The sequence below is a fragment of the Bombus pyrosoma genome, linkage group LG3, assembly GCF_014825855.1.
Source record: "Bombus pyrosoma isolate SC7728 linkage group LG3, ASM1482585v1, whole genome shotgun sequence".
Taxonomy (NCBI): domain Eukaryota; kingdom Metazoa; phylum Arthropoda; class Insecta; order Hymenoptera; family Apidae; genus Bombus; species Bombus pyrosoma.
The window spans coordinates 2,368,751-2,393,786 of record NC_057772.1 but is presented as its reverse complement, the minus strand read 5'-3'; the positions used below and the strand labels follow the sequence as shown (position 1 = coordinate 2,393,786).

Below are 25,036 nucleotides of genomic sequence, written 5' to 3'. Positions count from 1 at the left end.
GAGAGAGGGAGAGAGAGAGAGAGAGATCGATTTCATTCGGCTCCAAAATCGATACCTATCATGTTCATCCTCGCCTTCTGTCCCTTGCTCTTTCCTTCGAGGAAAGAAGACAACGCGTTGATCGCTCGCGAGCACGAAACTCCTCCAGACTATTGCCAGTGCTCGTTGCCGGTGGAGTGCATTTTATTTCGATAATGCGATTCGACGAAACGATTTCTTTCACGGAAAGATACATCCCCTGAAGGAAAATTAGCCGTGTGCCACGCGATCGCAAATTTCCTGCTCGCCGTGGAAAGCACCTTAATCCTGGACAGTGGAACGTGGTTGTTGGCGCGGGAAAGGGACGGCGCGTCGAGCGTGCCGCCGCACGAATTACGTGGATTCATTTCGACGAATCCTGCAATGTTCGGCCGGCGGTTTTTGCGAACAGGCCAAGCGTAATCCAGGCATCGGAGAGGACAAGCCGCGAGGAGAATTGGTCGGCGACGACTGGATCGCCGGTTGGCTTGGAAACCATACGTAAGGATCGCGCGTTGATACATCCGCACACCGTTGGTAAACTGGGCTACGCGATATCGATTCCGAGTCGACCCGGTCGAGACAGAGTGGTCGTATGCGCGACTTTATATACGAGGGATACGACGTCGGCGGCGATGGCAGCAGTCGCTGCATCGTGCACATGCATAAATACAAGCAAGGATACGGCTACACGACAGGCCGATTAAAAGTGGCTAATTTGATGGAAAAACTCGTCAGAGCGAGCACAAAAGCAAACGACGTAGAAAATCGCGCAGGGGAGGAACAGCAGCCCGGGAAATACGGGGCATTTAAAATACGGTAATAAGGAGAGACGTCGACGGCTGGGTTTCGCCGCGCGTTTCTCCGCGGCGCACCAGTCGTGAACGATGCCGGCACGAATAATTGCCAGAGAAAAAATTCGACAGTCCGTTGGTAGAATCGTAGCACAGTTTCATTGAAAAGTTCGTGAACTTTCCACTGTTCGGGTCCACGTTTCGCGAAAGTGTTCGAGAGCTACATTTTTCTTTATTTTCTTCCTCTCGTCTTCTCTCTGTTAGCGGCGCAGAGAAAGATAAAATGGAGAAGCAGCGATGCAAATTATCAATTAGAGACGGCAGTTTAACAACCGTACACACGATGTATCACGCTGCGACGTATCCGTCCCCTGACGTTCACCAACGTCGAAATTTTCCCCCGGCAAATTTAGACCGCATTATTCGATAATTAAGCCGTAGAACGATAGCCATTTAACCGGTCGATTAGCAAGCGGAGTAATTATACAACATTCATGCAGATCGGTCAGTTAATTACTATAAAATCATCGATTCAGACAGGAATTCCCTTTAGGTCGATACGTTACCTACCCACGTACAAGCTTCTCGTACATAATCGATCCGCAAGCTATCCTTTTGCTCTTTTTTCTTCTTCGAAAGAGCGACTGGCGGCTTCCCCTTTCGCTATGTAAATACGTCGAAAGCCTCCTATATGACACAATCGAGGTAACAGGCGTCGATTACGTCAAAGTGAAACCGGTTCTTTCATTGTATAATACGCGGACGGATTTAACCACGGCCAGGTCGCAACATCGAACAGGAAGCCACACGAGCGCGAGCCTAACCGAACGCGAATCGTAGCGTTCGATAGCTTTCACTATCCTTGGCAATTGTTCGCAATAGATGGTACCTCTGGTCGCCTAACTCGCTCGACTTAACCGACCGTGAACATCCTCATGGACCTTGAATACGAATTGTACGCGTTCTACGTGCAACGATTGGCTTCTCGCTGGCAGTGGTGAAACGTCATCACCGATTCGCCGATCGGACTTTGCCTGAGCCACCTTCAAGGTTGTACTAATTGTATCGTCCAATTGATCAACGCTGAGGCAACGTTTGGCTAACGATCGGACCGAGACGCACTTTCCCTGGGAAATTCGGGACGACCTTCCCGCTCGACGATCCAAAGTTCACGCGAAGAGAATGTACAGTCGTACATGTAATTTGGGACATAGTCCATAGGTTTTATCACTGACGGAGGCATCGAACCGATCGATTTCGAAATAGGTCGCGTCTGTCGAAAGATATATTCGATACAAGAATATTCCCAATGAGCGGTTGGCAATTTTAATCCTGTTTATTCGCTGACGATTAACATGGATGCTCTGCCAATCGAGTTGCTAAGAGAGAACGCGTTTGAATTTCACAATCGACGAAGTAAGACCGTCTTTCAATTGTATCTCGCGTCGAATCCGCCAAAGTTGCATCCTTTTCTCGTTGCAGCACGAAGAGACGAAAACGGTTGCCCTTTGTTTTTCGCCTTGCTGGATTAGATATCAACGCATCGGGTTATTTGCTGCGATTTCGAGGGATGTTTCGACGCGAACTTGGCCCATATCGAAACGAAGTACCCTCGTTGAGAAATACCGCAACGGATATTACTCGATCGCGTCGCGGGAATAATAAAAAGATACGTGACACAGTCGTTGAAAAGAAAAAACCGTGTCGAGAATATCAACCCGTAACGAGGAAAGGTAACCTTCGTAATCGAGAGCCGCTCAAATGTTGCAAGTGTAACGAGCAGCGAGATTTCACATCGCTTCGATCTCTAATTGCAAAACGTTTCGTGGGAATCGAAAACGTGTCGACAGCCTTCGACGAAAAATCCATCGACAGAATTTTATTTCGATGAAAAGACGAAACAACGGTCTCCCGAGATAAACGATGCAAGCCAGCAATTTAACAAACACTCGATACGTATCTGACACGACGGATACTCTAAACTGGAAGTTCTTCGGAATGTTTCTAACGCAACGGCTTAACGAATTCCAAATTTTGGAAATTTCCTTCGTTGCCGATGAGTCAATTCGGTCCTCTTGCGGTCCAGTTGTTGCATCGTTGAAATGAAACGTGTCGTGCGCGATTTTTACGAAATATAGTCATTTTTCCTTTACCAAGCAAGTAATTCTCTTTCAAACAAAACGACTGATCTCGATAACCATCGACGCTCGAAAGGCAAAGAGGAGACACGAGGGAACGGAGCCAGAGAAAAGCGTGTAATACTCGGCTCCTTCAGAACCATTATGAGAAAAAATTCAATTTTCGACGTGGAAGAATCCGAGGAAGTTGCTGGTTCGATAGAGGACGTCGAAGATGATCAACGTGGTATTTATTGAATTTCGAGGATGAAAAATGCAAGCAATCAAGGGATGGGTAAAAAGAAGCAGGTGAACGATACCGACCGGTGGCAACGGCCGAGCAATCGCCTCCTTCCCGCTCTCTCGTTCACGTTCTTATGCCGTTCGTCCAATTTGGTCGTGAAAAGGGTGTAAGAAAAACGAAGACACGGAAGACACAAAGGGAAGATAACAGGAATGCCCTTCCAAGAAGCACCCTCTGCAAACACAACCAAGCAAATGGACTGCTCGAGGCGCTGTTCCCTCCGCGATCCACGAAGAACGCGTTCCATCGCGGCCATCGCGCGACAAAGTAGCCGACGAACTGTTCTCGAGTATTGTTCCGTGTTTTCCGGACGAGTTGCTCGTCGTCCCTTAGAATCGAGCGTCCATGTCATTTTCCCTGATTCGTCGTTTGCCTTTCGCACGACTATTTCTTCTTGGCTACTTCTGAGTATTCTCGAAACGATAGCGACCGCATTCGTGGATCGTCAAACAGCAACAAGACGATCGCTTCGTTGTATCGTTAAGCGGACACTCGATCGAAAGTAAACGAATTTCGAGACGTAATTCACAAAGAAGAGAGAAGGGCGAGACGACTTTGAGCCATAACATTTTCGGTACAAGCTACCGGTAGACGGTCGGTGGATTCATCGGCATACATCGCGAAATAACAGAGCAGCTCGTTGAAACGCGCCAACCATGAATTTTAGCTAATTAAAATACGCGATGCCGATATCGAAGCGGCGGCGGTGTTCGAAAAATGCATTAACGGTAAAGTAAACGGATAATCCGGGGAAACAGGGGGAGCGGAGTGGAACGTTATCGCGATTGTCGCGGCGCGCAACAATTGAATTAACGAGGAGATTAATTGCAAATAATAACGTTATAAAGCGGGTCCGTGAACATTCCACTTGGGCAAATGGTGCGGCCGTTGCGCCCCGATAACACGGGCCGCGTTATTGCTACGTTTTTCATCGGTGGAGCGCGCGGCATGAAGCAACGTGGACCGGAAGGGGGCAGGGGGCGTTTTCTTCTCTCTACTTTGCGGGCTTATATTTTTTACGGCTCTTCCACGAGCAAGGGTGAAAAGGCTTCTCATCAAGGCCAGGCCAGTGCACACGCCGTGGCTCCTCCCAGAGTTTTCAAGGTACGCGGCACGACAAAGAGAAGCTCGTTCCGTAAAAAGGAACCGCGACTGGAAATTCAAGAAAAATCTCGAGTGTCCCTGAAATTTTCTGCGAGCGCGACTTCCAAAAAGGAAAGACGTTAACAACGCTCTATCTTCCAAGGACGGTGGCCAGATAAAATGCAAATTTATCGTAATTCTACCGCCGTAAACATTATGAGAAGTCGAGCGACGCTATAAACTGACTGCTAATCGAAATACATTACGCTCTTCCTGTTATTTTTCACCGCACCGATATCTTTTCATCGCATCTCCTGCTCATAAGAGTAGACCTTGCTCGATCTTTTTTCTTTACTGTCCTCGGTCTCTCCTCTCCCCCCGGCCGTTGGATTGGAAAACAGATTTAGAACTCGCAACGGTCGCATGCGATCGTCAACTTCGTTCGAATGACGAGCCTATGTATATCTGATGAGCCGCGAATAAACTGGAACGAGCACGCTATTCTATCGAAGCCAAGAATTCATGCACCAAGGGATTAAGTAAGTACAAGTTTTCAGGTTAAGCCGGAGCGCTGGGATTAGTCCGGTAACTACAACGCCGGTTTCCTAGCTCGCGACCATTTCGTCGATACACGTGTACGTACAGCAGTAAGTTCTCCTCAAACATTTGTTCCGGCTTGGAGAAGCATTTGCTCAGGATTTCCAAACTCGAGACAGCCGCCGCCGTCCTTTTATAAACGCTACGTTTGCGGAAACAAAGGTCCGACGAATATTTTCAAATGCAAGACCACCGATGAAAATCCGCGGACTTCATAGACCTCTTCGTCGACAAGATTTTTCCTTTATTCGCACATCCACCTTTTCTTTCGTTCGACAGAAATAAGAATTCGAATACTGTCGCGATTCGAAAGAAAGAGGAAACGCTATCCTTTCTCGTTCCCTTATCAATTCTGTCGCTTCCGGTGTCCCATACACCTTAAGTAGCGCCCACGCCAACGTTCTGCGAGGACAGAGTCGGTGATTCATCAGCCGTTACTATGCCACAATAGACTTTTCTTTTTGGTGAAAAAATGGTGCTCTAGTGAAACGCATACAGAGGAAGTGTCACTACAAAAGTCCGTTCCATGCACGAATAATAAATGTAAAACAAAAGAAAAAAAAGAAAAAAAATAAAACGTGTAAACTAATTTTCGTTGAATTAAAATTCAAACTGAAAAATTTCATCCTTGCGTTTATTTAATTTTCACCGGGAAACATTTTCAACTTTTCTTCGCGTCGTCGTAGCTATTCCTTCTACATATTTCAATCCTAATGTTAGCCGGTGCTTTTTCTTTCAATTCAACGTATTCTTGGCAATATATCCATTTATGGGTCAAATCGTGGCGTCCTCTATATATAAAGGATGAGCCGCGGAAATAAAAGTTTCATGGTCCGTGACGTTCCATCTTGCGCGCGTATTTATTTGCCATAAAGAATGAAATATCGGGTATGCACGAGCGAACCGTTTGCGGCGTAAATTTTAACATTCACAGAGCTTCTTGCCGAGAGTCAAAACAACCGAGAGCGACAGCAATTTTCTTTTTTATTTCGCGAACTTCAAACGATTAACGATATTGATCCGTAGAAAAATTGACAAAAAGAGCATCAGGCCGATGGAAAAGTTTCGTTGTCCGATTTCTCGTTGCTGCGTGCCACTTGGAGCGGATTCTTTGACAAATCGGAAACTAAGTTCCGATTAAATCCGCGAAGCGAACGTTCGATGGGACCGACGACGCGTAATCGCGAAGCGCTTTATTAAAATGGAAGAATCGAGGATGGCAGAGCGGCTCGGCAAGAAATTAATATCGCACGGTTCGTAACTTTGCCAAACAGCTCGAATACTGTTTATCTTCGTTATTGTTTCACGGCGACATTTTCAACTACGTATAACGTTTATCGAACAACGAATCGACCTTTTACGTTCACATAACGTAAATTTAACGTATAATCACTCGCAGCTTAACGATAATTATTTAGCATAGAAGAATTAGGAAAGTTTGCACGAATCATTAACCGATCGATTTTTGTATCGACGCTATACCAACTTTGACTCGGAAAGTTCGCGCAAACGTTCTTTTTCTATTGCTTATGTACGTCGCCAGCAATGAAATAAAACCGAGTGAAAATCAGACAGGAAATAAAGAATAGGTCTGGTCGTCATAGCGCGGAAAGCATAAATCTTCCAAGAACGACCAACAGATCTCGGAACAACCGATTTATTCAAATTAGACGGCACGAGTTCCGATTCACACAAGGAAAACGGTTACACGCGTGAACGATCGCCCGGAGACAGTGAGATACAGAACGATGGAAGTCACGTTTACAAACGAGACACAAATTTCTAAGGAACGCGGATATTTTGTAGCGAACGCGTAATAGTATGGATCTCGGGAAAAAATAATTTCGTATGCGTGCTGAAAAAAGAAGGAAAAAAGAAAACAGCGACAAACGAGGTAATAAAAATCGACCTTGACGAAACGAGAGCTGGAAACAAACAGTCGCGTCGGACAGTCGCGCGGTCATGAATAAATCGAGAGAAACCATAGACAAATAAGCGTATTCCAAAGAGATGACACGAGACAGTAGAAATATCACGCGATTTTTCGATCAAAGATACGTCGACGTAAAACACGAGGCGAATCGATGTAAAAGCGCTTTCGCTATCGGCGATTATCATCCTCGTGCAAGGGTCACAGGAGAAGCGCTTTTCAAAAATATTACCTCGTCTTATCGAACGAAGTACCTTTCACTCCACCCTAAGCTTCATCGCCATCGTGCCAGCATATCGTTAGAGAGGAGAGGATAGTCTTTCCGCAGAAGGAAACACCGGAGACAGCTTTACATTTTCTACCAAATACTTCTCTGCTATTCCGCGAGCTATCGGATAACAGACAGTCGAAAGCTACAGGCCAGAGGTAAATACGTGTCATACATAATTTCAGATTCAGAACAGTTCCCAGCGGCGTACGTACGTTGCTGGCCTCGGCTGAAAACCTTCCCGTAAACCGATCGGAGACGGGTGGAACGCGCGTTTTAGCTCGCAGCGACGAGGGAGCGAAGAAGCGGAGCGTGGGAGGGATCGAAAAGACGGAAGCAAGCGAGGAAGGTAGGAGACATAAAAAAAGAAGAAATAACAGGAAGGGAAAAACGAGAAGAGGTGCCGTAGGGGGTGGATAGAGTTGAGAGAGGGAGGAAGAAGGAGAAATAGAGAAATAGAGAGATAGAGATAGAGGGAGAGGAAAGAAGCGGGGAAGGCTTTCCTCGAGCCCGTAACGACGTAAATAAAGGCGGTAAATCCGATCGAGAGCAATCCCTCGAGCGAAGGTGTGTACCAACAGGCGTGCATCGCAAACGAAGCGACGTATAGACGTGCGCGTGCATCGCCTCGCAACCAGAGAGAAGATGCAACGGAGCCGTGGCAGAGGCCAAGGATAGAATTTTCGAAGCGAACTCGCGAATCATCTACGTGCTACGAACACAGATGCGAATCTTTGTTAGTGCAAAGCAACCACACTCGGAACACGCTATCGCGTACACAGACGATGAACTCGCGTTCTGTATGCGTCAACGTGCACACAAGAATGAATATAATCATGCTGTTTTACGCGACGACGGTAGCGACGGCACAACCGACATACGAGCGCCTACGAATACCCGGTGAGAGCGAGGTACGAGCACGTAGACCGCGTCCAACAGGGAATGCACGCACGAATTCCTGCAGCAGAAATTAGTATAATTATCGTCACCGGGTGAAGCTAGAATTCCGCGCTTCTTACCTTGCTTCGCAAGGGGAATTTAACGAACATTCTTATTTTACCCGTAACGAACTTACAAGCAAGTATTTACGTCTGCTATTTCTCATTTACGCCTTGACCGAAATAAAACTTACCGCTTTCTACTTACGAAAGATATATTTTTAGTGAGATACGTCGACTTATCAGAATACGCGTAGATCGTGGAGAAACAAACGATCGGAAATCGTGACACGATACCACGAGAGAAAATAGCACGGATCCCGATTGCCTTTACCGAGAGTCGTCTAAACGCTCAATGGCAAATATCCAAAGCAGTCTTTTATCTATTTTAGCGTAATACCGGTGAAGTATATTCAGCGTATGCGCGCGTATGCGGAAGATAATATTGTACACACAACAAAGTAGCTTCAACGTGCTTCCTCCATTTATAAGGATTTCCATTCCCGAGGCTGCAGGATTTGCGATTTGATTTCCTTAAAAGGAGTAGCTAGCGAGTACTTCGCGAACTTACTGGCGTTTTCGACCAATCGGATATTCGAATTGACCGATCGTCGAAGGAATTCTACGTTATTGATATTCACCGTGACCTCGGGGTGGTTTCTTCACTTTCCTATGGATAACGCCTTTTCCCTCTTTGAACGGTACGGCGGATTACTTAATCCCGAGGACCAGCTGCTCACGCTCTCTCGTCACGTCCCTTCGAACGCTGACGCAACCGGTCGCGTTTACACTGATCCGCGTCGTAATCCGATCGGTGAAATTGTTTCGTTCATAGCCAAGCAACCGTGAATCATCTTTGCTACCCTATCATTCGGCGATCGATAGCTCGTTCTTTAGGAAATTTTCGCCTTTGACGCCGGAACTCCCGTAAAACTACGACGGACCACCGAAGTGGTCAACTTTCCTCCAGGGAAAACTTTGAGACAACCGATCGACCCTGTACGCTCGAACAACGATGCAAAGAAAAACAATGTCTTCCACGTCGTGGCTAATGACAACGAGTAGTACGATGTTTCTTCGTATTAATGAACGTTATAACTTTAATGAGTCACATTGGTAAGTACGCAGGCAAACGCACCACATAATCGCGGTACCTATTACGCTTATGTAAACAGCGTATTGTACGTATGCAAAGAGCGTATTATATTTATATGCCGGTAGCCGCGGTTCGTTATGTAAAAGGGGCATTGTGTTAATGTAAATCTCTGAGGAATCACCGCTCAGACGATTCGGGAATCGAATTAACAGGCGTAAACGATCGTCCAGAGTCAGTTACGACGTAAGTCGTAAGCGAACGATCCGAGTACGTATATAAAACTATCGATTGGACGATAGGGAAATTAAAAAAAAAAAAAAAAGAGCTACTTCTTTGGAAATGTGCCTTTGCAAGCGACCCGTGCAACACCCGGTAACACGAGAGCGTTTTATTTATAAATTGTCCGTTGTCGATGTTAAAAACTGCCGGCTATGTGATACGACGCTTCCGGTAATAGAGAAGTAGCAGAGGTCATCTAATACGAAGCTAAAGTAGTAAATTGCAGTAGCAGTTCGGTGCATGGCGCTCGATGCAGCATGAAGATAATTCAGTCGCGATATTACAGTTAGTACGACAACACGATTTACAAGTCGGTGCAAACAATTCTATTTCAGGGATAAGTGGCTCTCCGTGTGGTAACAGCGTATTCATGATCCATGCCGGTATGTAATCGGTATCAAACTGTGAGCTGTTCTGCGAGGAAACGCGGCACGCTTTTCCGTTCGTTATTATCGCAGGATATCGATGACATTGCCACCGTAGCATCAAGTATCACAGACATCCACCTATCCTTCCAATCGAAATACGCGGTTTCTTTTAATTACTTTCTCGAAGATCTAGAAACGCTTCAACTCCAAGTTGCTTCGTTTTGAAATTCGGTGAACAACGAAAGTTAGCGAATATTCTACAACGAGGCTATTTGTATTGAAATAACATATTTTTTTTTTTATAGTTGATTAAACTTGCGAAACGGTTGTCGTTACTTTGTACGTTAAGTAAACAAACGTGGTATTGCACGAGTATAAAACGTACAAAAACTTACCTGAATGACTGTAGGAGGCACTGAGCGAATTACTATGGTAGGTGAAAATATACGATGATCTGCCTTTGTGCGAATCTCTAATTTCATTAAGAAAGGATACCTAATTAGCAAGGATGCAGAAGCAGTGTTCCGAGATCTTCCGGCTCATGCGCGCACTGCGGTCACAGCGGAACGTTGTTCGTTAAGTTAGAGAATATTCCTGTGACGGGGCATCGACGATCTACGACGCAAACGGCCGATTTATTCTTCCTGCTCAGGTTGAAAATAGCAACCGCGTTAAACGTTCGGTCCGGTCAGACGGTAACAGAGCGTTAAATTCGGGACGATCGAGAGCAAAGAATATTCGACGATTTTATCGAGGATAGAAAATCGTCGATATATCGTGGATGAAATTTAAAAGTAGCAGCTACTTCCGGTCAGAGGATAGCTAACGCAATATCTGCTTTCACAAGAAGGATTTATCGCGTAAGGCACCGATGCTTTCAGAGCGGACGCGTCGTGAAGCTCCATAATCGATTTTCTTTCCCCTCTCTTCTGATATCAGTCTGTAGCTTAATGGAACTGGCAAAACGCTTCTCTCTTCTCGGTAACCGAATTACCCGAAAAATGGCCGAGGATCGCGTACACGATTCTTGGCCATTTGGGAACGAATCGCTAGAAAGATGAAAGAACCTAAGAGACGAGATAAAAAGAGAGAGAACGAGAAAGGGGAGGAAAATAAAAGAAAAAAGAAAAAGATGATGCGACTCGATCATGGAAATTACGTAAAATTACGCGGGAAGGAACGAAACCTGTTCACTAGGGTCGAAAGAAATTGCGGAAACGATAGATTTCGGCTGTCGAAAAACGCCAATCCCACGATCATTCGCGTCGCCGCGACTGTTACAAACGTGTGCGGATGGATCCACTTATTTTTCACCGAAAGAGAAAAAACCATCGACGTTTCCCATCGACAACGACGAATCACCGGACGGCACGTTGTAAACCTGCCACACGACCGCGTTTCTGTTTCTTCTATTTCGCGTTAGCGCGCAATCTGTCCCGATAAAGCGTAAATTGGAAAACTCATGGTCGTCGTCGATCACCGGGAGCATTGTCGTGCACCATCTCTAAAATAACAGAAATGAAAAAAAGAAAGAGAGAGGGAGAGAGAGAGAGAGAACAGGCAAAGAGAGAAAAGGACGTGCATTAGCTCGAACGTTAGAGGAACGCCGACCTGTCGCCAATCGATTACCAACGCCATCGCGAATACGACGTGGTAATTTTTGCGTTTCAACGATCGTCTTCGGAGGAAACAAACCATCGAGAATCGACGATCGGCCATTATCGTTTCATATTTTACGACCACCCCCGATCTAACCGCTATTCGTATTCCGGTCGCGAGGTAGACTTTCGAAAAATATAACGGGTGTTCCGGATCGGCGAGCGACTTCATCGCCGCCGCCACGACGGCCGAATACCAAAGAGGAGGTTCCCGGCCCGCTGTCTCGGCTGAATAAATTTCAATTTCAACTGAAATAGGGAGAGAAGAGAGGAGCGAGAGAGCGTGGCGCGCGACGTCGATGCGACAGCGACACGGTAAAGAGAACGAGTTCGAAGTGTTGGTGCATTTACGTAAGCCGCGTGTACCACTTCGTCTACGAATAATGCAATTAACTTGTTCTACAGATAGCGTAATTCAATTTCTGGAAAGGCACCCCGCCTCTACAGGTGAAATTAATTGTTCGTGGCGCGAAGGAGAAAGGGCTAAGCCTGCCGCGGTTGAGAGAAGGCGGAATCCGAGCGAGTATTCCGAGCAATAGCGAACCTTCTCCAAGGGGTGGAAGATTCTTACAGAGCTCGATATTCCAGATAACATCGCCGCGGCTAATTGCAAAGTACCGTCGCCAAGATCTCCTAGCAATTAATTATCTCGACAAGTGGCCAATTAAATAGGTAAGACAAATCGTCGACGTTCGGTAACGACGTAACACATTCTCGCTATCCAACCGACCTAGATCGGTGCTTAAAAAAAAAATCATTCGTGAAATCGAGAACCTGGCGAAAGGTTAGACAGTTTTGCCGCTATTTCACGAAGCCGGGAATTTTAGAGTAAGTTTAGTTACGGTTAACTTCGTGGCTTTATCTCACGGTAAACGTTTAATAGATCCTTCGCGAAAAGAAAGAGAGGGCGCAGCAGAAATTTGCAAGAAAACACGCTTGCAGATGGATCTTTCCCACATCGCAAACGAAGGAAATCTTGCAACGTAGAACGAGTATCGCAGACCTGACGACGCGCGATACAAAAGCAACGGGGTCAATTAATTCAAAGCTGACCGAGCTCGAAAAGCATCGAATCTTCGAGCAAATTGTATCGTGTGTAAACAGGGATACAGGCTAGCTGTTTTCATCGGTAGGATGGCGTGTTTCTGGCGACATCCGATTAACCAACGTCGAGCCGGAGTAGCTTCCGTTATTACGGACGAGTTGCCTCAGCCCTCGTGAGTGTACGATCCTACGTGGCTAAACAGGTGACTCGTGTACACAACGCCGCTTTATGGAAACGTACCCTACGAACCGGATGGTTCTGAAATCAGATTACGACCATCCTGTTAAGTTCTACCCCCATCACCTAATCGAGCACCAGCCACACAGTGCCCCTTTTTATCTCCAGCTGGCCCCTGCACTCTTTTGCATTTCGACGAAACGCGGCTTGTGCTTACAAATGTTGCGATTTCCACGAAGCAAACGGTCGAAACAAAGCAAAAGTCGATTATCGATCGAAACGACGCGTGACGTTCCTAAAAGGATCGATCAACTGTCTTTGAATAGCTCCTCTATGTCTATGAAATCAATTTCTTACAACACAAAATAAATCAGGACAATTCGTAAAACGAACGACGCTAAAATTGTAGAGTTTTCACTTAGGAGGCCGGAAGAAATTAGTCCAACACTGTCGGCGGCGTGTTATAGATTCAGGCGATTCTGCCAGGACGCATCAAGAAGCACAGTCAACACCGGGTGAATTCGTTCTATAATTTCTGTTCGAATCTCGTCGTTCCTCGAGCTTCTTCCGTTGAAACGACAGAGAGCACGCGAGAATCGACAAATTCAGATATTTAAAATGTTTCGCGAAACGCCTAATTTGCTCGGACAATCGAATTGCCATCGACGTCCGTTATAAGTTACAGGCGAGCTGGCTGTATTTTCCTGGGAGGCACAGCGCAGGATGAAACAGCGAGTATTATGAAGCAACTGGACGAACACAGTTTTCAGGTTAGCAGTGTGCGCGCAATATTCCACGTTCGAACTCGTATATCGCTACCGAACGTGAAAGGGGTCAGGCTAATGGTTCGCGGCGAGATGCAATAATCTATGCGATTCCCGTGGCGGGCCGCGCTGCTGCATCTACGTGTACGTTGCGCTCAAACGTGTACACGGTGTCTGGTCGTAACGGTTACCGTGAAATTCAATCCCCTTCCGGGTTGGTTCGACAGGGAAAAACTGTTCACAGTAAAAAATTACAGCGAGATAAAATTGATACCGGGATCGTTCACCGAACGCCCGGTTATCTCCGATGATTAAAGTCCTAAAACCACTCTATCCTCGTCGAATTTATGCCCTCGATACTAACGTTGCGATCGTTAAACGCGAATAAGGGAATATCGCGTAGCAGGAAGTATCAGTGCAAGCGACAACCTTATCTTTCCTAATGAAAGTGTCGCTACCGATGATAAAAGCTCCCTAGGGGATGCTTCCGGCGTTAGCTCGCGTACGCTTCTCCCTGGTAATAATATAAGAAGCTATCTGCTTAGGAGTACGCGCGTGAAATCTCCTGGATACATATGTTCGCTCTCCACTATCTGCAATATGTATAATGCGAGTATTGGATGATTTACAAACTATGTGTACGAACGTGGTTGTAGCTGTATACCCTCTCTTCCCTCTATATTTCTCCGATCCTACGCTTCGATCTTCCTCGCTACAGTTCCTCATTATCGTCGAACAACGATGTACAGCTAGCTACTCGACGTTCTACGAGCCTGGCCATTTCCGCCTAAAAGCGATATCGCTAATAGAATGGACGATCGGGCGTGTTCAAACCTGCTGGAAATTAGACGCACAATCGCGTTTACTCGATGTCTTCTCGGAAAACGCGGTGATTCCTCGCGTCGAAGAAAGAACGCGCGCACTCGACTCTAGAGTGGCTTTCATTTCACCTCCTTCTACGATTTCGAAGTAGGAACAATTTTCTTTCTTTCTTTTTGTAATTCGACGATAAATATTTCGCGGCTCGAAGGAATTCTTCGTGCGATGAATGGCTCTCGAACGCAGCCTCGAGAGCTCGGCTTTCTCCGAAATTAGCGCGATCAATTCCGCTCTTGAAAATTAATTGCCTCGCATGTCAAGAGGCTCGGTTGATTTAATCTCTCGGCTGCGAACCCGGTGATCGACCGAGGACTCCATACTCGCTCGTTTTGTTCACGATTTTCCTTTATCCTCCGCCGATCGTACGTGAATTTTCCATCGATCTCGCCTCTGTCTTCTAGCCAGAAGACAGCGCGTGTATAGGATACAGAGGAGTCAGTGGATCGCAAACTCCACGGACAAGGCCATATTCTTTCTCTAGTCTTCGAGAAAATAAAGGAAACGACGAAACGAGCGAGAATGCTGCTCGAGTAGAGACGGTCGGCGTATAAAAGTTTTATAAGATTGTCACCGAGTTGGCGAAATGATTTGGGAGTTCACGAGCTCGCCTCTCCTCTAAGGAAGACGAGCAGTGTGTATTACGAGGTGGCGCATACACAAGGACCGAGCTCGTAACCTCCTTCGTCGAGAGTTTAACAGGACCTGGCTAGGAGCTGAAATGCGGCCTTTCCACTTTACCGAACGGCAATAAAGCATCAGATACAACCGGCCGCAAGAGGAGAAACTCCCTTTCGCGTTCCTTACTTCCTCCACCTCGAACCTAGACTCCCGTCCCGGCGTACGAACGGACAGAGTTAAAACGTTTGTTGCTCGTGATTAATGGTAGCACGCGCTACGGTCGTTAGAACTTCTTTTCAACGTTTCCCTCTGCCTCTTTTCCTTTTTTCGTTAACGCTTCTGCGATCGGGTATATACGCGGGCAATTTCGCCGAGTTTCACGCTCCTTTTACCGTTACAAGGCAACGCGAGTTCCACCCGCTCGTGACCGGATGACACAACTTCGATTTTACGCGTTTAAATAATGCAGCTCGGCGCGTTACTCTCCGCGCTGCACAGTGATACTTATTGGGAACGTTCCCTCGGCTCCCCAACGTCGAGTCATTATTGCACGCGATAAAATATCGGATGCGGCAGGAAGCTGGTCGTTCCCTTCTTCGTTCTAGATAATCGTAGTTCACGGACGAGGAAAACGAACGACCGTTTTATGTCGCTGTCTAGCTAGCTGCACGCGTTCCAAAATATATGGCGACTAGCAACTTCTAACACGTTTTCGCCTGAGAATACGCGATTTACGCGTACGATTTGTCTCTCGTCGCGAAATATTCTTCTCGTTCTTCAAGCGTTACGACGCGTGTCAACGTTAGCTCGTACAATTTTTCACGGGAAATCAAATAGTATCGGCCTCTTGACGACTGAATTCGAAATCACGAGTCTCTATCGTTCCATAGCAGTCAACCTGCGTTTCAATCTTGTTGCGGTGTTTGCTAATTATGCCGTAACTGGGAGCACCGGCGCGAGTTTTGTAGCCACAAATTAATATCGATATTCCGAGGGCTGACTGATAACCGGCGAGTTCGGGATATGTTATCGTTACCGGATATCATAACGCACGCGTTACATACAGGCACCGACGACATTTGGTAATAGTCGTAACAGGATATCGGAACGGTCTGTTTGCTTGGTCGTTGGCTGCGAACCTCACAGGGGGCACAACGAATCGAGGCAACGGAATTTTTTCCGCCGCAGTTTCCACGATAAGACGAAGGCCACGCATTCGTTCGCGGATCGTTTGTAGCGATCGATCGAACGGTATCGACGGGCAAGACAGGCTGAGCGAAATCCATTCAATTTTTCACGAGGTTTCTAGATGACGTTTGATGCGTCTAATTTATTCAGGAGGCGTCGCGTGCTGCGCGCGGAGCGGAAACGTCGTCGAGAGAAGAAACGCGGGAAGAGAAAAGGAGAGGAAAGAGAGAATAGAATAGAAGGCGTGAGTTGACGAAACGAGACGCCGTTAACGCTCAACAGTGTGCTAAGACTGATTTAATGGCGGCACGTAAAAACAAAGAGCGCTATTAAAAACGAGTTCTGAATGCGAGCCAACGAGAAGCGCGGAAACCGCTGGTATTTTCAACTCGCGAAGAAAACGTACGGCGAGAGAAAAAGAAATTGGTCGTTTCACTGGACAAAACAAATTGTAAATATATAAATATATGCGTGCGTGTACACACGTAACGACGTATAGAGAACACGTAGGCGTTGCCAGGTAACTCCTACTGGCATCGGTGTTAATAACGAAGCAATTCATTAGAGTTTACCTCTGGCCGTTCCATGAATTTACCAATAAATTCTCATTACTACTCCGCGAGCAGCGAGCCAGCTCTGTAAGTACGTCACTGAGCGCGAAACGAGCAAACATAAAACTCACGAGGAAACCGTTTGGCCGATCTCGTAACACGGGACGCAAAAATAAAACAAGGAGAGAGAGAGGGGGGAGGGGGGAGGGGGAAAAGTTGTACGTTGCATTGTCGATATCCATCCCTTACGTAAGCCTGGAGAAGGACGACGAGTACGGAAGTAACGAGAAAAGAACGCAGCCTCGAGGTCTTGCCGGAACATTTTTACGAGATTAAATACGTATTTTCGATTCGCCTTCGCCGACTCTTTGACCATTTGGTTCTCGATTCGCGACGTCTCGCGAACGCTGAGAACGTTTCGCGTAGATTTTGACACAGAGACAGACGAGACGACGGATGAGAGACCGCAGGATGTTTCTAAGCGCAAAGTCAGACGCTAAACGATTCGCGGGATAAAGGAAAAAGTTGTGCAGAGGAAAGTACACGGAAGTCGGGCGAGATAATTTTCTAAAAGAATTCCTTTGTGTTACTGGCGAAACACGGTTGAAACGACGTTTTCCGAGAGAGAAGACGAACCGTAAAAAACGCGGCCCGTAAACTCCATAATTATTCACGAAAATGGGAAAAACAGCCACGGCGAAATTGCCTGAAATTCCGAGTGCCGGGGAAAGGTTTCTCCCTGAGGAAAATTTTGCATAAGATTAGCTTGAACGACGCGAATATAGGATAGAAAAGCAAAGGCGATGGGGTTCAGCCGGTTCTCACGCGGGTCACGAGGTCCACGGTGTGAAAGCATATTTATTCGATCCATTAGCATCGATTCGCAGGCCAAACTGCAAATTGAATAACTTCAAAGTCACACAAGCCACGTTGTATTAAACGCTGGCGTGTATTGAAAGTACCTCTATATCGATCGACCCTGTTTTTCCGTGACAGGGAAAATTAAACGTCAATGCACGTCGACGGACATTTTTTTTGGGGTGGAGAAGGAGGTACCGAGAACTCGTGGTCGGTAACGTTTACGAACCTATCGTTGCGCTGCATTAATTCCAGCTCGTCGAGTTCCCTTTTAATCCTCTCGAAAACATTTAACCAGCAGTGGCGGCAACATCAAAAGTCACATCCACCGATCACGTAGCACAGACCACTTACCAAGCACGACAAGCTGCCTTTCTAGACAATTATTATCGCGAGGGGACAGACGTCCTTGGATTCTGACACGTTGTCTTCCTGAGAAGTTCCGCGATGGCACGCACGGCTCCTTCCGTCTCGAAGGAAGTATTCTTCTCGAATCACAGGCCGACTAAACAACTTTGTACTCGGTATTGTTCACACGCGACCGATCAAAGAGCCGTATATCACGATACAACGATAGACAGAGAGCAACGAAGAAGAACGAGGAAACTGCACGCACGCATCACAACGTGTGATTCTTCTTCGTCGTTGAACGAACGAACGTTCCAGCGAACCAACGAAACGATAAAACGACTCAGTTGCTTTTTTTTATTTGCCTGTTACACTTTCGCAAGTTACCCACGTGACAACGAATCCACCTTGACCACGAAACAAGGTGCCGATACGAGGCACGAAGCAGCAAGCAACACCGTGAACTGAATTCGGTGGTAGCCGAAGCTACACTCGGGGCACGATTGACTCGCAGGCAGGCGCCGCCTGAGGCGCCTCCACCATCCGCAATGTGGAAACTTCCTCGTGGGCTCGTTACGTCAAGCATCCTTGTTTATCTACAGGATTTCTCCTGCCTTTACCTCCCTGGTTTCTGCCACTGTCGTATGTCACCGAATCGCGAACGACATCGAACTGTCGTGATATTCCCCGTGCTACGATCCAACATCCACAAAAAAGAAAAAAAAGAAAAAACGTGACTCTTCGTGGAAATAACTTCGATACACTGTTCGTTTCGAACCAACGTGTGTGTGTGTGTGTGTGTGTGTGTAATCCCTGATACGTTCGCGGCAAAAGGTGCAATAAAGGTGCATTTAGGAAAATGCACGTATGACGCAACTTTGGAAAAAAGAACGACCACCTGAAGCAAACGTTCGTAGAAACGATTTTAGTCGTGATTCTATTTTATCGCAAAATATTTGCTTTTTTTCAGGAAGCCGAACCAAATGCGCGAATTCGATTTACCGTAACGGCAAGTATCGGATTCTCCTTAATAGCGTTATCGAGGGGAACGTAGAACGAAGACAACATTTTTTCCCCCTGCTTTCTAAGACGCCGGTGTGCTCGAAGGTAGAAGGGAAACTTGCCCCTTGGGATCGATCGATTGCCAATAGGTGTTTGTCGATACAAATTCAATATCCTCGCGCGCGCACCCCGTCCGCATACACTCTCACCTCCGTACCAGAGCACTCTATTGACGGTGCAGCTATTTTGGGAATAAAGGCGGGAGAGTCTATGCACGCTTGCATTTTCGAGCAGTTTCTTGAACGGCCAGCCTGTCTACCTAAGCCGATTCACGAGCCACGCGCGTCAGAAATATGAAAGTCGCTAATGTTATTGGGTCATCCGGTTCGACCGGCTCATTTGTCGACATAAACTCGTCGCCGGAACGATCTTGTACACGCGCCTGCTCCTCCCTCGACCAAATAGTCGACGAATCCGCTAAAACAAAGTTTCTCTCGAAACGAACGTTTCCGCCAACGTTGCTGTAAATTTGCCCGTTCGAAATAACGACAGATAGGATATCGTATCGACGTCTCTCGTCGAACAGAGACTTTGCATCGCTAACCGCTGTCGATACTCGCGAGCACACGCGGACAATAAAGTTCGAACGCCAGTCGACGATAGTTGATCCCAAAACGGAAACCGCGTAAATCACTCAGCGACGAAAAGAGAACGAGACGTAAGAACGAAGAACGAAGAATTTACACGCAGCTACTGGAAACTCGGGATTAGAGGATCCCTGTTGGATAAAAGTTAATTTTCTTGCAGGAAAAATGAACAGGTTCCGCAGTAAGACAAGCGCAAACTGTCCGTTCGTTGAACATGTTGGAAACGGCGTGAGCGTGGAAGGAAATGTTCGCAAAGCGCTTACTTCGCAGTCGATTTTGACGAAGGTCGGAGCCACGTTAAGAACAATCAGCCGGTAGAATATTGCTTAGGAACAAGTGACTCGTACCTCGAGCAGCCAATATGTATTCCAGGTGCATACAACGGCCGAAGGTTCTTGGCCCTTGCGTGCACCGTTAAGTCAGGCGAACCGACCAGTTTCGAAGCCGTGCAGTCACACCTGAAGCCATCTAGCCATCAGTGACGAATTCGATTAATTTAATCGGACGAACGAACGCTGATACAAACGTGTGCTAGATATTTCCTTCGAATATGCAAATCGTACGACGTAAAGGTTTTTTTTTCGGTTTAAAGGTTATCTATACGCGGAACAATCTTTCGGAGAAGCCGTTAAAATTTAACTACGTTCGACGTCAATCGATTTCAACGTGATTCGCAATTTGAAGAGCATGAAATTATTATTTATTTAAAGAATGCATCATATATGACCCTAACTCCAAAAGTAACTCGATCTAAATTAAAGCATATTCAGCGCGACTAAAATACTGCGAAGTCAAAGCGCAGCAGATCGATACATATTTTCCATATCATTTTAACGTTTCAAGGATCGTCTATTCGCGACACTCGAACGCGAAACAACGATTAAGCGTGACATTTATGCCACGAAATGCATATCGATTCCCTTCCAGACGAGGCCGATCGCCGATTCTCTGGCCGAACTGCAAACAACGATCTTTTTTCCCCAACAAGTCGTGGCTCTCTGGGTGAAATCCACGCAAAACAAATGCCAAGTTTCAAAGCCGCAGGTGCGTGCGGACGTGGCATTTATTAAATGATTATTTACGCTGAACGCAACAAACGTTATTTATACTGGACACGTCAAATGTCAGCGAGGAAAGAGAAACGTTACGAAACGCTGGTCCATGGCTTAAACCGGCGCGACGTTCACCATCACGTTCACGCGTATTCTCGGCGACATAACGCGATATTCGCGTGAAATTTTTGTAGCTTCGGGTCACGTTTCGTCAGACGTTTCGTTCCCGTTTTGACGACCGTACGTACGGTCACTGGTACAAGGCGATTCGCTAGACTGGAGAGTCGCGACGAGTTTTCTTTTCTCTCTTTCCGTCACGGTGCGGCACGTTGCGAGAAAACATTACGAAACGAGGATGCGCGCTGCTCGAAAATCGTATGGCGCACCTGTGCAAAGAGAGAGAGAGAGAGAGAGAGAAAGAGAGAGACCCGTTCAAGAGTCGACTTCATTAACGGAAACGCTGTCCCGTTCTCTGGCGGTGGGTTCTACGCATCGAATTTAAAGACATTTTGTTAATGAGCGACAGAAAAATAGCCCCGCTAGTAACCGACGTGACACGATCGCGCATTAATTTCTATCCGGTCGGTAAAACGTGATTAACCAGAATAATTTCTCAACTTTCAGCGAATATTACGAAAATATTCCACAAATATTCGTACGGTCCGCGTTCCTCCGTTTCTCTGGAGCGTGCACGCGTTAGCGCCACGATCCCGGCAAGAGAATCTAATAATTTTCCCGCGATTTCAGAGTACGCGACCGACCGACCTAACGGGGCCAATTTTCTCCGGGAAATACGATAAAAAGTTACGGGTAATATCGCGTGACATTGTTGCTAATGGGACGACGACGAAAGGTACATGACAGCCAAGGTCTCCGGGCAATGAAAATTAATGTCGCATTCACCGAGATGACTACTACGCGGCTATTACGGGCTCGTGCACGGCTTCGTTACGATCGTGAGATCGCCACCAGCCACCGTTCGATATAATACACATACCGAAATCGATGGACCCTTCAACTTTGACTTTTATGCCTTCTAGCGTCGATGAACATTTATGATCGAGAGTTCGTGAAATAGCTACCACTCGTAAAGCTTTCTGGCGTTTCTGATTTTTTTTCTTTTTTTTTCTTTTTCGCTTTTCCGATTTTTCGCCAGAATCGACAGTCGGCCAGTAAAAAATGTACGAAAACGCGTGGAAAGATATATTCGCGACAGCTGCAATCGAAATCGAATTCCTGGCCGATGTACGAGTTTTCTGTGTCTGATTTACCGGGCATTTGTCGATGACGCGTAAAACAAACAGCCGCGTATTGATGGAAAGCGAACCGGCTAACTCTCTGTTACGCGCTTATCGCCAACATGCCGCGAGAACTAGCACGTTGTGAACACACTTTCGGCGATTTGTTATACAAATTTTACTGTTCCCGGTTCTGGCGACCTTTCCCGTCAACGCATAAATACTATTAACACCCTGGGAACCGGCTGCTCTAACCTGACTAGCGTATAACCTGAATTCCCCGCTGTTTTTGGAGCGATTGAAAATGATTCAAGGCGACCAATATTATGTTTAATATATCGATAACGTATTCCTATTATTCAAACAGGTAATGTAAAGACATTTTTCTAACGTTTGCTTTCCGTTGCTTTCTTTTTACTGTTTTATTTAACGGTAGTTAACATTTTTACAGGATATCGCGCGGAAGTATGAAAGACGCGAATTCGCGTCACGGTTGGCCAGAGTGTTAAAACCGATTTAAGTTTACAGAATTTCGGTGGCCGTGCTCATCGCGAATGCCGTGCCGGAATATTAATGGACGTTTATTCTAATTACGTTCGCAGCGAGAATGAATCGGCCCGTTAATGACGAAGGATCGATTCGATCGACTGATCGATGGCGCTCCATCAGCCGACAAAATTGACGCGGTAACGCGCAGTTTGCTTTCATTTCGTCGCTTTAACGAACAAATACTTGGCCAGAATCTAATTGCAGCGGATTCGCTCGACGCGACGCGCCAATCCGTCCCCGTCGTTTATCATTTCGGCATCGAGAAACACGCGAATTGAGCCGTTTTCGCGGTTAAAGTCTTTCCGTGCGATTCCACTGATTAATTTCGATTTAACCTTCTCCACGAGCTTCCCTATATTTTCAAGTCCGTGTATCGTGATCCGTGAATTATCGTTCAACGACCAAACAGAAACGAAGATACGAGTGTCGTATGAAACTGACCTCTAACACGATCGATTCATCGATCCTTCGATTCAACCGATTGGGAAAAGGACAGAGAAACCTTCAAAGAAGTCTCGAAGCTTCGTAGACCGTAGAGTATTTCGGTTGAAGCTCCGTAGCTAAGGTAAACGAACCGTGAAGTGTCTTTGGAGCTTGTGTAACGAAACGCAGTGACAGACTATGTACTTTCAGACTCAGACACGCGTGCACATGACAAACAAGTGACTCTTAAACAATTTTTTTTAAAGCCTCGACTCGAACGACCATCCGAGACTCGCGCTATCGACGATCCGGCGTGCTTTTCTATCGAATCTCCTTTCTCTGTTTTTTATTGCTAAGAGGTATCTCGTAACTTTGTACGCTGTAATGGAAAACCTTCTTGCCTCTATCCACCACGCCTTAATACAAGAAAGCGATAAACTAAAAAAATTATTGCTCGAGAAATTAACACGAGGACACGCTGAGGAACAATAGCAGATCGTTGTGCAATGTTCCTCTTATTGTCACGGTTATTCGTGTAAAGAGCTCCACATAAAATCGCTGAATTGCGGTTTGCATAAAAGCCGATTTATTCGCTACGGCGCGTGTTCCTGCAGTAAACGAAACCTGGTCAAGGCGAACTGACTTTACATATCGATTAATTTCCTTTATTAGCACATCTTCGGTAATCGAGTAGTTTTACTTTTTTTTTAGGGATTCGTTGTGTACGACTTCGCGACTTCCCTTATACTTTTCCTTGCTTATGTAACTCTATTTATTTAATTCTCCTTCCTTTATATATCCGGTTTATTTATCTTTCGTATCTCGAGTATTTCAAATGATCTTACCATTGATTAAGATTATTACAATTTTTTATAATAATCAATCTCAATGTTATTAAAATACACGTATAGATTAATTATAAAATCGCCTGCTACGATATCACATCAACGAATTTCTATCATGTACTATTACGCTGCTTTTTCAACGTACCTTTCGTCATACATCAATTAATACATAGTAATTAACTACTTACTTTTTACTTTCTCATTTTTTTGCGATTTTAACATTGAAAAACCGTCAAATTAATTGGTACACCTCGTACAACTTTTTTAACGATACGCTTTATATTCCAAAAAATGAATGACGTCAGACTATAAAATTCAGCGGCCCGTGACTCGGCCCTTTCGATTTCAAAGGGTTGCATAATTATGCGGACGCGTGTCGTTCGTAGAATTTGTCGCGTAATATACGAGAATCTTAAATCAATATTAGCTTAAATTGCGTGCGTGCGGAGGTACGAGGACTGACATAGCGTAGCAGCTTGTGCATAGAAGAACTCGTATCTAAATCGACGTTGCATTAACGAGCAGTTGGTCGCTTCGTTTATGAAAGCGACAATATTAATAATACCGTCGATAACAAGCGACATTCCGAGAAAATAATTCCTCGGCGAATTTACATTGCACAGCCGCCGGCTCGATAAACTCTCTAATAATACGCTTCTACGCGAGGATGGGACGCAAGATTCTTCCACTGCAATCATCTCGCGTGAATATTTCATCCAGAATTAGTCGAAGGAGGGAGCACGAATAGCTTCGGTCGCCTACCGTGCCTCTGACTAAGAATTTTCTTTTATCGCACAGAAATTGCGACGAAAGTCGATCTCTTTTTCTCGACATCGCTTCGATCGCGAGCGAATAAACAACGGAGGATCGTTGTTACTTGAAACGTTGCCTTCCGCTTCGTCGGTCAGGATCTCTTTTAATGAGCGGAATATTTTTCTCGACACGGACGGAGCCATCCTAAGAAAGAATCGCGGCGAGAAAACGCGTCGTTTCCTTCGCGGCTATCTCTTCGAGAGTTCTTTCGAGCGAAGATCTTCAATTGGAGGCGAAAAGGGACAAAGGATCCTCTCATTTCTCAAGTTCAAATTCCCGGGCTCAAATTGTCTCGTGGCTAAGAGTCCGGCCAGGTTAACAACGCTGGCCCCTATCTCGGCGAACAACGTTCGATAAAGCACGGTGACACAATAGTCGCGGTAAAAAAATTGCGTTGGATAGGAATCGGACACTCCTGCGGTCGATAACATTGTGCTGCCGAGCCGAGACATTGATGCTGACAAGTTTCTTTCCCAACGTGCTCTCTCTCCCGTTCTCGATAAAGCCCCTGTTTCTCTCTTCGTTCTGTTCTATACGCGGCATCGAAAGCAATGCGGGCGGCCAATGTGGCGATACGTAAACGCGGCAC

At 46.1% G+C, this 25,036-nt stretch overlaps 1 protein-coding gene across 1 annotated transcript in view; it reads right to left on the bottom strand.

The window, feature by feature from the left end:
- Positions 1-17,791, bottom strand: part of LOC122566176 (protein gustavus) — a 155,385-nt gene extending 137,594 nt beyond the window's left edge. Inside the window, exon 1 of the mRNA XM_043723046.1 lies at positions 17,760-17,791. Within this exon, the coding sequence (XP_043578981.1) occupies positions 17,760-17,776 (17 nt within the window). The 5' untranslated portion in view covers positions 17,777-17,791. The remainder of the gene's footprint in view (positions 1-17,759) is intronic.
- Between the last annotated feature and the right edge of the window lie 7,245 nt (positions 17,792-25,036).